General features: G+C 50.3%; 1 protein-coding gene across 1 annotated transcript; it reads left to right on the forward strand.

The window, feature by feature from the left end:
* Positions 1-451: 451 nt before the first annotated feature.
* Positions 452-12423, forward strand: P3h3 (prolyl 3-hydroxylase 3). The gene is made up of 15 exons (XM_027951244.2): positions 452-960; positions 1862-2014; positions 2372-2573; positions 2662-2793; positions 3296-3432; positions 3848-3937; positions 5259-5311; positions 5431-5498; positions 5615-5739; positions 8235-8336; positions 8664-8814; positions 9065-9182; positions 9291-9366; positions 11600-11740; positions 11895-12423. The coding sequence occupies exons 1-15, from the start codon at positions 463-465 to the stop codon at positions 12057-12059; spliced, it is 2211 nt and encodes a 736-aa protein (XP_027807045.2). The 5' UTR covers positions 452-462; the 3' UTR covers positions 12060-12423.
* Positions 12424-12449: the final 26 nt, after the last annotated feature.

Below are 12449 nucleotides of genomic sequence, written 5' to 3' on the forward strand. Positions count from 1 at the left end.
TAGGTTGGAGTTACCCTCCTCCAGACTGCATTCTAAAGCTTTTTCTCCAAAGGGGTGGATTTGTACATGAGAGTGTGGGAGGTGTTCACACTCCTTTTCCTGGACACAAGAACTGAGGAGAACACAGCTCCAAGTACCCTCCACACTCTGGGCCACAAGCATGGCATCACCGGGTCCTCCAACCGGCGCCAGTTCCCCTCATTCTGTTCTCTCTCCATTTTCCCTTTTTCACCCACACTAGCCCCACTAGTCTTAAAGACCTGTTCCCCCACTGCTCACTTGGCTCTCTCTGACTTCTCTCTCCATCTCTTATTGGCCTCCCTCAAGGCCCCGTCAGGTCTCTTTGGCCTCACATATTCCTTCTCTCTTCCTCTCCCTCCTCCTCTCCATCTCTCATTCCTTCCCCTCCCTCCTTTCCCCCTTTCCTCTCCCTCCCTCACGGCTGCCGGCGGCTCTGGCACCATGCTTCGGCTCCTCCGGCTGCTGCTGCTACTGCTGCTGCTACCTCCCCCGGGGTCCTCCGAGCCCCCCGGCCTGGCCCCGCTCGTCCCGGGGGCGCCTCCCCAGGCCCCCGACTTGCTCTACGCGGATGGGCTGCGCGCCTACGCGGCCGGGGCTTGGGCGCCGGCTGTGGCACTGCTGCGGGAGGCGCTGCGAAGCCAGGCGGCTCTGGGCCGCGCGCGGCGAGACTGTGGGGCTAGCTGTGCTGCGGAGCCGAGTGCCGCGCTCCCCGCCCAGCTTCTCGGCGCCCCAGAGCCTGATTCCGGGCAGGAACGGGCACTGGAGTCCTGGGAGCCGCTGCTCCTCCGCGCCGCGCTCCGCCGCGCTGAGTGCCTGACCCAGTGCTCTGCACGGAGGTTGGGCCCCGGGGGCGCGGCGCGGTTCCGCGTGGGGAGTACGCTCCGGGACGCCTTTCGCCGTCGGGAACCCTACAACTACCTGCAGAGGGCCTACTACCAGGTGCGGGAGCCGCGAGGGTCCTACCCCTTCTGTCCTACTTGGAGCTGACCAGAAGAGAGCGGATTGCTAGCTGCTGTAACTCTGGGTGGGATGGACTTCTACCTTTGAGTAGGTCCCGTCAAAACTAGGGCAAGGACTAGTGAAGGTCCCAGGACAGCCAAGGAAGTGTGGGAGCCAAGTTGGATTGAAGGTGGAGAGGTCATGAGGTGGGATGGGAGTGGATCGAAGATAGAGGAAAGAGGTCTGATATTTTAGTTTAGTAGGCCTTATTGAGACCTACATGGGGTGAGAGCGCCTCTTCTAGAAATGAAAAGCAGAGGGCGTGGGGGCGAAACCGGCCAAAGGATGGGAAATGTGAATATGCGTGTGTGTTTGGTGGCGGTGGGGGTAGATTGAGTGTGTTTCCTGGGAGTAGGAGGGAGCTTCATAAAGGTTAGAAAAGAGAGGCAAGACTGAGGGCCCCTAAAGTCGGCCTCTGGGGCCCTGCCAGTGGACACTGCTCAGCAGCCACCAGGACAGTAGCTATTGCCTACGTGGCTGGGGGGAGGCGGGGGCGTTGGTTCCACACACCTCAGCTCAGGGTCCTAGAGACCTGCGGATTTTGCTAATGGCTCAGGTCTCTACCTTGTCGCCTAAACTGAGACCAAGTCCTCTCTGTCTACATCCCACCTACTTCAAAGTTTTCAGACCCCCTTTTCTTTAAAAGTCTCCTGAGAGCCTCAACATTCTGGTTTCTGGGGGTCTATAGGTTGGGAGGTGGGGCAACTGGGATGGGCCAGAGTTTCATAAGGCTCTTAGGCAGTCCCAGAGTATGTGTCTGGGGTAGGGAGGCTGGCCAGGGGACAGTGGTCTGACACCTCCACTTATGGGCTCTGATATCCCCATTCCTCTGTCTTCTCAGCTGAAGAAGTTGGATCTGGCAGCAGCTACAGCACACACCTTCTTTGTAGCAAACCCAACACACCTACAGATGAGGGAGGACATGGCTAAGTACAGACGAATGTCTGGGGTTCGGCCCCAAAGCTTCCGGGACCTGGAGACACCCCCACACTGGGTGAGACCCTCAGCACCACCTCTGTTTTGCCACAGACTTTTGACTGCCTGGATACACAAGCCGCACTGCATTGTGGCCCAGTGCAGTGTGGGCATCAGATGATCTGGATAATGGTTATTAGTGGCCCTGGATAGAGAGTCCTTCCCAAGAATTTAGTTTCCCTCCTTGGTGGTCACTAATGTCTGATGTTCTAATATTTTGATTCTGAGGCTATGACTGTTCTTCCCCAAGGTTCAGTTGGATAGGGAGTACATTCCCCAAATGAGATCAGTATGCCTCTCCTTCTTTCTACCTCCCAATCTTGTTTGGTATCCCTCTTCCCCCAGAATCTCAGGTGACTGCTCCTCTTCCACACAGGCAGCCTATGACTATGGTCTGGAGCTACTGGAACGCCAGGAAGCAGAACTGGCGCTGCCCAGGCTGGAGGAGGCCCTGCAGGGCAGCTTGGCTCAGATGGAGAGCTGCAGGTCTAACTGTGAGGGGCCTGAGGAGCAGGAGGAAGTAGAAGAGGAGGAGGAAGGGGCCAGAAGCCAGGAGGGCCTCTATGAGGCCATTGCAGGTAACGGGAGGGGACTGTTTGAGTATAGGAGGGGCTGGATGCCAAGGAGTAGCAGGCACAAGCCAAATGGCTCACATGTCTTCCTCAGGACACTGGATTCGGGTCCTGCAGTGCCGGCAGCGTTGTGTAGCAGACATAGCCACACGTCCTGGTCGAAGTTTCCCTGTCCACGACTTCCTTCCTAGTCAGCTGAGACATCTGCATGAAGCCCATGCTCAGGGTCAGTTGGGGAAGGGTAGGCCCTGGGAGTGAGTGGGGTTGGAAATAGACAAGAGTGAAGATTTGTCTCCGATGATATCCTGAGCCCCATCTCTCCCTCCCATCTGTCTCTGGATCTATAGTTTTACTGTCAGGGGCCATAGGGACCATCACTTCAGGAGGAAGACTCTTAATTTGCTCTCCTTCTTTGGTGTCTTCATGAAAAGCTCAGGAGATGGTTCAGAGGGCTCCTTCTACCCTTGCTTCCTCTCACCTCCCTTTGCTCTCTCTCCTTTCTTCCTCTTCTTTGAACTCTGCCAGCAAAGGTATGTTTGGGTAAGTTTCTGAAAGAAATGATAGGTGGGTATATTTGCCAGACAGACTGGGGACTCTTGGATTTGTTCAGATGGTCCTGGGAGACCACCTTCTATAGCTCTGTCTCTATCTATGTGTCTTGTTTGCCCTGCCCAAGGGTCATTGTTGTCCTCAGTCTCTGTTCCCCTCCCCCATTCCTCCATCTTCAGTGGGGAATCTGACTCAAGCCATGGAAAATGTCCTGAGTGTCCTGCTCTTCTACCCAGAGGATGAGGCTGCCAAGAAAGCTCTAGCCCAGTATCAGGCTCAGCTGGGAGAGCCAAGACCTGGGCTTGGACCAAGAGAGGTAACTCCCTTCCCTGCACTTACCCTACGTGGCAGCCCTAGATCAAACAAATAGACCTAAGAAGTAACCTGGACACTCCATCCTGGCCTCTTACCCAAGTGCTCTAGCCACCAGTGGGAACCTCAAGTCCAACATCTGACTTCTGCTTCAACTCCCTGCTCCCCACTTCAGACTGCTTTGGAGTCTAGCTCCCCCCATACTCTTCCCTTAACTTCATTCCTCACTCCTGCCTGCCTTGCCTTCTCTCTCTCTCTCTCTCTCTCTTACACACACACACTCCTTTCCAGTTTGAGCCCAGACCTCTGAAGTCACTGAGGAAGGAAAGTTGAACCCATAACCAGAAGGAGCAGTGAAGGGCTCAAGGAGTGTCCAGGCCTTTACTTCCCTTCTTCTTGTCCTCCTCTACCCACCTCAGGACATCCAGCGCTTCATCCTTCGATCTCTGGGGGAGAAAAGGCAGCTGTACTATGCCATGGAGCACCTGGGCACCAGCTTCAAGGATCCTGTGAGTAATGCTGTTTTCCCATCCAGCCCACCCCGTGATGCTGCCCAGGAGGGAAGGAGCAGTAATGGCCTACATTTATATGTCACTTCTGTTTGCAACAGTCTTCCACTTTTCCGTAGCCCCAGGAGGCTAGGAAAAGGCTGTCATCCTACTTTCCCAGGGACAGAGGCAGCGAGCCTGTAGTTAAGGGCAGCTTTGGGGTCATGCCAGGCTAAATGTCAGTCCTTCCTCGGCCACAGGCTCTGAACCTCAACTTGCTGTGGCCTCAGTTTCCTTACCTGTAAACTGAATGATCACACCTGTCCCAGAGGGCTGTTGAAGCCCTGTCATATGATATAAAGCACAGAGTGCCATTGCTGCCACTTACCTTGCCCTCCTTGTCATTATGAAGGGATAGTGAAGGGCAGAGGTTATCTATGGCTGGTATGTTACCATAGAGCGCAGTTCTCTATTGATTTTTTTTTTTCCCTTTGGTACCAAGGATTGAACTCAGGGGCACTCAACCACTGAGCTACATCTCCAGTCCTTTTTTGTATTTTTTTGTTTAGAGTCAGGGTCTCACTGAGTTGCTTAGTGCCTCGCTGTTGCTGAGGCTGGCTTTGAACTTGCAATCTTCCTGCCTCAGCCTACTGAGCTGCTGGGATTATAGGCATGCGCCACCACATCTGGCTCTCTATTGACTTTTTGAGGACTGGAATGTAGCTCAGTAATAGAGTACTTGTGTACAAGGCCCTGGATTCAATCCACAGCACCAGAGGAAAGGAAGAGATTTTAGCTCTAATAATTCTTTGTTGGGGATCAGGAAGGAAGCAGTTCTGTGCATTATAGGGGGTTCAGCACCTTGCCTGGCCTCAGTGATGTCAATAGCACAACTATAGCCCCGAGTCACAACAATGTTCCTTGCTTCCTCTTAGAACTCCTAGATAAAAGCAAGGGCAGTGAAGCTGGTTTAAATCCTACTAGCTGTATGATCTTAAGCATATTACTTGACCTCTCTGTGTCTCAGGGCCCACGACAAGAGGGGCCCATTAGCACAATTTGTTTCATAAAATTATTGTGAATCCTAAGTTCCACTTCCATGTATAAAGCTCTTAGGGTACCTTACAGATAGCAAGTGCTGTTAAATTGTTTTTATTGCTATAGAGTCTGGTCTAATGCCCAGGGTACTACATTAGATAGCCCTTACATTGAGATCAGGGCTTTTTCTACTTCTGCCTTCTCCTCCGGAAACAGGAGGAGCTTAATGTGATAGCTTGGATTGATTGCAGGGATCCCAGGGGCTGGACTTGTTTGGTGATAGCACTTTTCTTGACTGTCACAGGATCCTTGGACCCCAGAAGCTCTCATCCCTGAGGCACTTAGAGAGAAGCTCAGGTAGGAGATGCTCTGGGGTGGGAGGCACCTGGTCTTGGCTGGAAGGAGATAAAAGGGGTGCTGGGAGGCTGGGTCTGGACTGTCCTGTGCATCCACTGAGCATGTTTCTCACCCCTGAGAGAGGATCAAGAGAAGAGGCCTTGGGACCATGAGCCTCCACAGACAAAGCCCTTGACCTACTGGAAGGGTGAGTTCCTTATGGTTGTAGGAGACAGGAGCTGGAGGGTCTGGGGGCTGCCAGCTGCTGCTGGGCTTGCCCCTCAGAGATCCTCAATGACCAGTGCCCTGTCTCTTTCCTTGCAGATGTCCTTCTCCTGGAAGGAGTGACTCTGACCCAGGATGCCAGGCAGCTGAACGGATCAGAGAGAGCAGTGTTGGATGGGCTGCTCACTCCAGCTGAGTGTGGGGTATTGCTACAGCTGGCCAAGGTAGAAAGACCCATGAGTGCAGCCTGCTGGTTAGGGATCTTAGTCACAGCTTCCTGCTCCCTTGCCCTTGGCCTGCCCCATCCCTTCTTTGGCTTATCCTAATTCTCAACTGGGGACTGTACTAGCCACTGCCTCTTCAGTGGAAAAGGCACCACTGATATGGGATGGATATTCTTTAAAAATGAATTTTGTCAGAAATTGATAGGAAGAACAAAAGAAAAACACAAAGGCAGCCCAGTGTAGTGGTACACTCCCAGCTACTTAGGAGGCTGAGGCAGGAGGATTTTGAGTTCAAGGCCAGCCTCTGCAACTTAGCAAGACCCTGTCTCAAAATAAAGCCTAAAAAGGGTTGGAAATGCAACTCAGTGGTTAAGTGCTGGGGGCTCAATCCCTCAAAAAAAAAAAAAAAAAAAAAAAAAAGAAAGAGAAAGAGCAGTGCTAGCTGTTGCCATTGTCAGGCTATATATTATCAAGAGGTGGTAAGAGAAGAGGGAGAGAGCCAAAAGTGAAGACCCAGGGACAGTGAGGGCCTTTTGCCCCCTAGCAGGGAGTTTGGACTTTATTGTTGGCTGGCGGACAGCTGCTAAAGGATTTCAGAGGTTGACTTCAGTGTTCCCATAGAACTTCCAAGTGCAGGTTCTAGCATCAGCATTTTGTAGAATCAGTAGAGCTCTCTAGTGGCAGTGTGTAGAATGCAATGGGAGAAAAACTATGGAAACTTCTGGAGTGAGTCAAGTGCCACTGCCTTAGGTCTTCATTTCAAGGGAATAAAGAGAGAAAAGGTGAGAAATGTTCAGAACATCAACTATAGAGAAGTTAAGGACCATATTTGTGTGCAAGGTAGAGAGACGAATGAGTCAAAGATAATTGTCAAGTATCAGACCTTCTTTCTATTCTTGATCACATTTAACTCATTCTGGCCTCAGGACCTTTTCATTTGCTGTTTCCTTTGGAAAATTTTCCTTCAGACACTCAAGTAGTTCCTTTTCATTATTCGATTTCAATTTAGATGCCACCTCTTCAATTAGCTGTCAACCCCTGCCTAAGAAATCTCAATGTTGTAACTCTGTTTTAATTTTCTTCATAGCACTAATCATGTCCTGAATTTTTTGGTTTGTTTATTTACTTACTTATTTGTTATCTCAAAATAGAAATCTTATAAGAGCAGGGACCTTTTCTTATTCCCATTTCTGTCCCCAATGTCTAGAATAGTGACTGATACATAGTAGGTGCTCAGTATAAAAGTGTTGAATGAATAAATATAAAAATAGAAGGTTTGAATCAGACATCGTGGCACATTCCTTTAATCCCAACAACTCAGGAAGCTGAGTTGGGAGAATTGTATGTTTGAGACCAGCCTCAGCAACTTAACAAGACCCTCTTTTTTTCCTTTTCTTGGTACCAGGGATTGATCCCAGGGGCACTACACCACTGAACCCTATCCCCAGCCATTTTTACTATTTTATTTATTTATTGTGATTATTTTCCTTTTCTTTTTAATTTTTTTTTTTTTTGAGATACGGTCTTGCTAAGTTGCTGTGTCTGGCTTGAACTCTAGATCCTCCTGAGCTGCTGGGATTACAGGCATGTGCCACTGCATCCAGCAAGACCCTGTCTTAAAATAAAAAAGGAAAAAGGATGTGGCTCAGTGGTAAAGCTCCCTGGGTTCAATTCCCAGTACAAAAAAGAAGGTTTGGGCTGGGGATGTAGCTCAGTGGAAGATCACTTGCCTAGCAGGCATGAGGCCCTGGGTTCCATCCCTAGCACCAACAAATAAAATAGAAGGTTGGGTAACTAGGTGGTCTCACAGAAATGAGATTTGTATGCTGGAGTAATGTGGTTGTGGTACTTAAACTGAGATCCAAAAAGAAAACAGAAAAACAGATGTCAGAAAGTGAACAACCCAGTTATGGACAACCAAATAGTGGGTGACCTGTAGATGATGTGCTGAATGGCAGTTGGGTAATTAGCACTCAAGATCAAGAAGCAATGAAGACATAGAGATCATAGGTTCTCCAAAAAAAATATCAAATGGGAAGCGGTCAGGCTGTCTTCCACCAAACTCAGTTTCCTCCTAGGACCTAGTCTTCAGACTTCCTATTAGGATTCCACTTCCAGGAAGACCTCTCTATTCTCGGCCAATCAGGGATGAATGGCCAAGCCTTTCCTGCCTCAGTCCACAGCTCTGCTTCTCTCCAGCTATCCTCACCTTCTCAGAGGCCCCTTCTCTACTGTAGGGAGTTCTCCAGAGTTCTGGGCACACATAGTTCCCTTGGAAAGTGGGATTTCAGACCTTTGCCAGGAAATGACATTCCAGACAACCATGGTGATATCATTCTCTGGAAAAGGGCAGCAGCTCAGGAAAAGGAGCCACAGGGAACAAGGACCTCTAGCCTCTTACGGGCAGTGGGAAGACCAGAGGGAAGGCCTGGAGCCTTATTGACAGTGGGTGGGCTGGGGAAAGTGAATCTACAATGAGTTCCCTCTCTGTCTAGGAGGCAGCTGGGGCTGGAGCCAGGTCTGGCTATCGTGGTCGCCGCTCCCCTCACACCCCCCATGAACACTTTGAGGGACTCACAGTACTCAAGGCTGCACAGGTGAGCAGAGGCACCCATGGCTCTGGAGAAGACTGGAGAAGAGGGTATGCAGGATGCTGGGCACCTGAGCTTGGGCTTTGTAGAAGAACTCTCCTGGGACCAAGACTACCAGAGTCCTAGGCTGAGAGTTGAGAAAGAGGATGTTCCAAGACCTGGGGACCTGGGGTGTTGCCACAGAGCTAATGGAATGAGCAGTTGGGGTTGATGGACAGAGATGATTGCTGAGACTCCAAACCCATGGGTGGAAAACAGTGGAGATTAACCAGGGACTAGGGCTGGGACCACCATTCATTGCTTCCTTCCTTTATTATCCTTTTGCTGCTGCAGCTGGCCCGGGCTGGGATTGTGGGCAGTCAGGGTGCCAAGCTGCTTCTAGAGGTGAGCGAGCGTGTGCGGACCTTGACGCAAGCCTACTTCTCCCCAGAACGGCCCCTCCATCTTTCCTTCACCCACCTGGTGTGCCGTAGTGCCATAGAAGGTAACTGCCAGGGACATCCACTCTCCCCACTCTCAGGTCCCTGTTGGGTCCCGAACATTCTCAGCACCCCCAACTTGCATGGGTTTCTGTCTTCATTTTATAAAGACCCCAATTCCCCTGCCCAGGTGGGGGATGGCTTCTCCACCCAAAGTGATCGCAGGAGCTGTAGGATACGTGTGGGTAGTGTGAGTCCATGGGGTGGTGAATGGCAGGAGCACAGGAGCATTCACCAGATCCCTTCGTATCCTAGGAGAGCAAGAGCAGCGCATGGACCTGAGTCACCCAGTGCATGCAGACAATTGTGTCCTGGACCCTGACACTGGAGACTGCTGGCGGGAGCCCCCAGCCTACACCTATCGAGACTATAGGTGGGAAGCCCCTCTAGGGAACAGGCAGGTGGGCACACAAAGGTCATCCCACAGCAGGCCTGGGCGTGGGTGGGAGTCTCACTGCCTTCTGTCCTCTTTGTTCTGCAGTGGACTCCTCTACCTCAATGATGACTTCCAGGGTGGTGACTTATTCTTCACACAGCCTAATGCCCTTACAGTCACGGTAGGTGTATATGTATGGTGGGATGAGGGTTAAGGGGGTGGGGAGGTGGGGGAGTGGGTGTTGCAGAGGTCACACCTGTGGGGTCAGATTCAAAACAGAAGGTTCCCAGAGGCAAATGCATGGAAATGGCTGGGGCCACCTTAACCCTTTCTCTCCCCGCTGCTGCACACTTCCTGGCCACTTGGCTGTGTTCATGTCACGGCTCCTGACAGAGGTTGATTGAGTGCCCCCAGCAAATCTCTAATTAGCTCCCCAGGCCTTGCCTTCAGGGTTTTCTGTACCCCCTAAAAGAGGGTGAATATAGCCAGGTGTAGTGGTGCAGACTTATAGTTCTAGCTGCTCAAGAGGCTCACTTTAGGATCACTTGAGACCAGGAGTTGGAGAACAGCCTGGGCAACATAGAGAATATCACACACAAAAAAAAGGAATGTGAGTAAAGCACAATCTACCGGGGTCCCTCCAGAACCCCATGTCCCAGCTGGGTAGAGCAGCTACCCAACTATAATGTACACCTATAATCCCAAAGACTAAGAAAGTTGAGGCAGGAAGATCGCAAGTTCAAGGCCAGCCTCAGGAACTCGGTGAGACTCTGCCTCAAAAAACAAAAAAGGGCTGGGGATGTAGCACAGTGGTAAAGCACCCCTGTGTTCAGTCCTCAGTACAAACGAACAAACAAAAGAACTCCATGTCCCTAGAGATTTGAAAAAATTAAAGTAGTCCTTTCTCCCCATAGCAAGACAAGCATGGTAGTTAGTAGCACAATGTTGGGCCACCTGGACTAGAGTTCAGATTTTTAAAAAATAATTTTATTATTATTATTTTGGTACTGGGGATTGAACCCAAGGGTGTCAACCACTGAATCACACCCCCAGCCTTAAATTGTTTTGTAGTTGTAGATGGACATGGACAGATGCCCTTACTTTATTTATATATTTTTATGTGGTGCTAAGGATTGAACCCAGTGCCTCACACATTCTAGGCAAAGTGTTCTGCCACTGAGCTACAGCCCCAGACCTAGATTTTGGTTTTTAATTTTTCTGAGGTTCATTTCCTAAATGGAGGTGATAGTAATAGTTCCTACTTTATTTTTAAAATTTTTATTACAACCAGGCTTTGTGATGCATGCCTATAGTATCAGCAGCTCAGAGGCTGAAGCAGGAGGTTCACAGGTTCAAAGCCAGCCTCAGCAACTTGGCAAGACTCTAAATCACTTAGTGAGACTCTGTCTCAAAATAAAACATATAAGGGCTGGGGATGTGGCTCAGTGGCTAAGTGCCCTTGGGTTAAATCCCTGGTACAGAATATGTATATAAATTGGATTTATTTGAGGCTGGGGATATTGCTCAGTTGGTAGAGTGCTTGCCTTACATGCCCAAGGCCCTGGGTTCAATCCTCAGCACCACAAAAAAAAAAAAAAAAAAAAAAAAAAAGTGTATTTATTTACTTATTTTGCAGTGCTGGGGATGGAACCCAGGGTTTTGTGGGAATTAGTCAAGTGCTCTACTACTGAACTATACCCCACCTGATTGTACCTATTTTAAGGGTGATTATAAGAAGTGATTTAGATAATATATCTAAAAGAATGAGCTAGTGGCTAGTACTAATAAGCAATTTGTGAATGTTAAGACATAGCTCAGTGGTAGAGTGATTGCTTACCATGCAGAAGGCCCTAGGTTCCATTTCTGGCATTGCCAAATAATGATTGAATGAATGTTAGGTGGAATTATCCCCCTATTCCTAGGTCATGGAAATTTCTAGGTAGACACCTAGAAATGGGTAAGAAAAGAGAGGCTTTTAATTCTTGTCTAATCACCTTCTTCCTTCCTTACCCACCTATAATCCAGGCCTTTCTTGCAGGATGGAAAAATGCCTTCCAAAGTCCTATCTCCTTCTGTCCCAAGTCTGGTACCCTTATGCATATCCTCTGATATCTTTATACCCCGGGCTCCAGGGATTGGGCAGGAATGATCAGAGCACCAGGGGAAGGAACCAACAGGAAACTCTCAGTGGAAGCCACATTACCCTTTGGCTCCCAACTTCCCTAGCCTAAATCTGGCCTTTTTGCTCCTGAAGTTGAGGCTCATTTCTCATTTGCCCAAGTCAGTCCTCAAATGAGGAGGGGAAAGTGATGACCATCTGAACCCCCTGTCCATGTCCTGCTCCAGGGAGTGAGGGCCATGTTCCCTGAGAGGGGTGGGCTGATCCCTGAAACTGAACCTGCCCTCTCCCCCAGGCTCAGGTTCGTCCTCGCTGTGGACGCCTTGTGGCCTTCAGCTCTGGTGGGGAGAATCCCCATGGTGTGTGGGCTGTGACACGAGGAAGGCGCTGTGCTCTAGCATTGTGGCACACATGGGCACCTGAGCACAGGGAGCAGGTAAGGAGGAGTGGAGGTATGAAGGAATGTGGTTCTCCTGGGGAGTGAAGGGTGGGCAGGCAGCCACTGAGGAGGCTCTCAGGTGGGTGAGATGGGGCTGAGATGGCCCAGGGAAGGTAAATGCAGGGGTCAGACTATCTTCCCCATCCCCCAGGAATGGACAGAAGCCAAAGAACTGCTGCAGGAGTCAGAAGAGGAGGAGGAAGAAGAGGAGGAAGAAATACCCAGCAGAAACCCTTCCCCAGAACCCCCTAGTCAGAAGCTTCAGAGGGTCCAAGACAAAACTGGGAAGCCACCTCGAGTTCGAGAGGAGCTGTGAGTGGCTGAGCCAGCTTCTTGGGAATGTGACCACTTAACTTGTGAAAGGACCCAGGAGAAGCTCCCATGTGACATCAGGAGCAGAACAGCAAGATCTCTGTCCCTGCACTCCTCCAACTTGGAGATTCATGAGGGCCATCTCTCACTGGACTCAGAGGACACTGAACAGACAGCCTAGAACTCATCAGGCCTGAGAACTAGGCCTGACCCCAGCTGATGGACCTGAAGCCCTAGGATAGACACAGGACACTATGCCTCCCTGAAAAGAAATGGCAAGTGTAGAAAAGTGACTGCTTTCAGCGAGGAGGATAAAGGGAAGATAACCCAGCCCTCTCTCCCAGCCTGTGCAATAAAGAACATGAAGATCCTCAGCCAGGGCCCTGTCCCGTGT

This window comes from Marmota flaviventris, chromosome 3 (assembly GCF_047511675.1).
Source record: "Marmota flaviventris isolate mMarFla1 chromosome 3, mMarFla1.hap1, whole genome shotgun sequence".
Taxonomy (NCBI): domain Eukaryota; kingdom Metazoa; phylum Chordata; class Mammalia; order Rodentia; family Sciuridae; genus Marmota; species Marmota flaviventris.

Excerpts from the sequence above, each read along its gene's own strand:
- P3h3 (XM_027951244.2), top strand. The coding sequence starts at position 463 with ATGCTTCGGCTCCTCCGGCTGCTGCTGCTACTGCTGCTGCTACCTCCC. Across the intron at positions 961-1,861 it reads TGCAGAGGGCCTACTACCAG|CTGAAGAAGTTGGATCTGGC; the intron begins GTGCGGGAGCCG and ends CTGTCTTCTCAG. Across the intron at positions 2,574-2,661 it reads CCTCTATGAGGCCATTGCAG|GACACTGGATTCGGGTCCTG; the intron begins GTAACGGGAGGG and ends TGTCTTCCTCAG.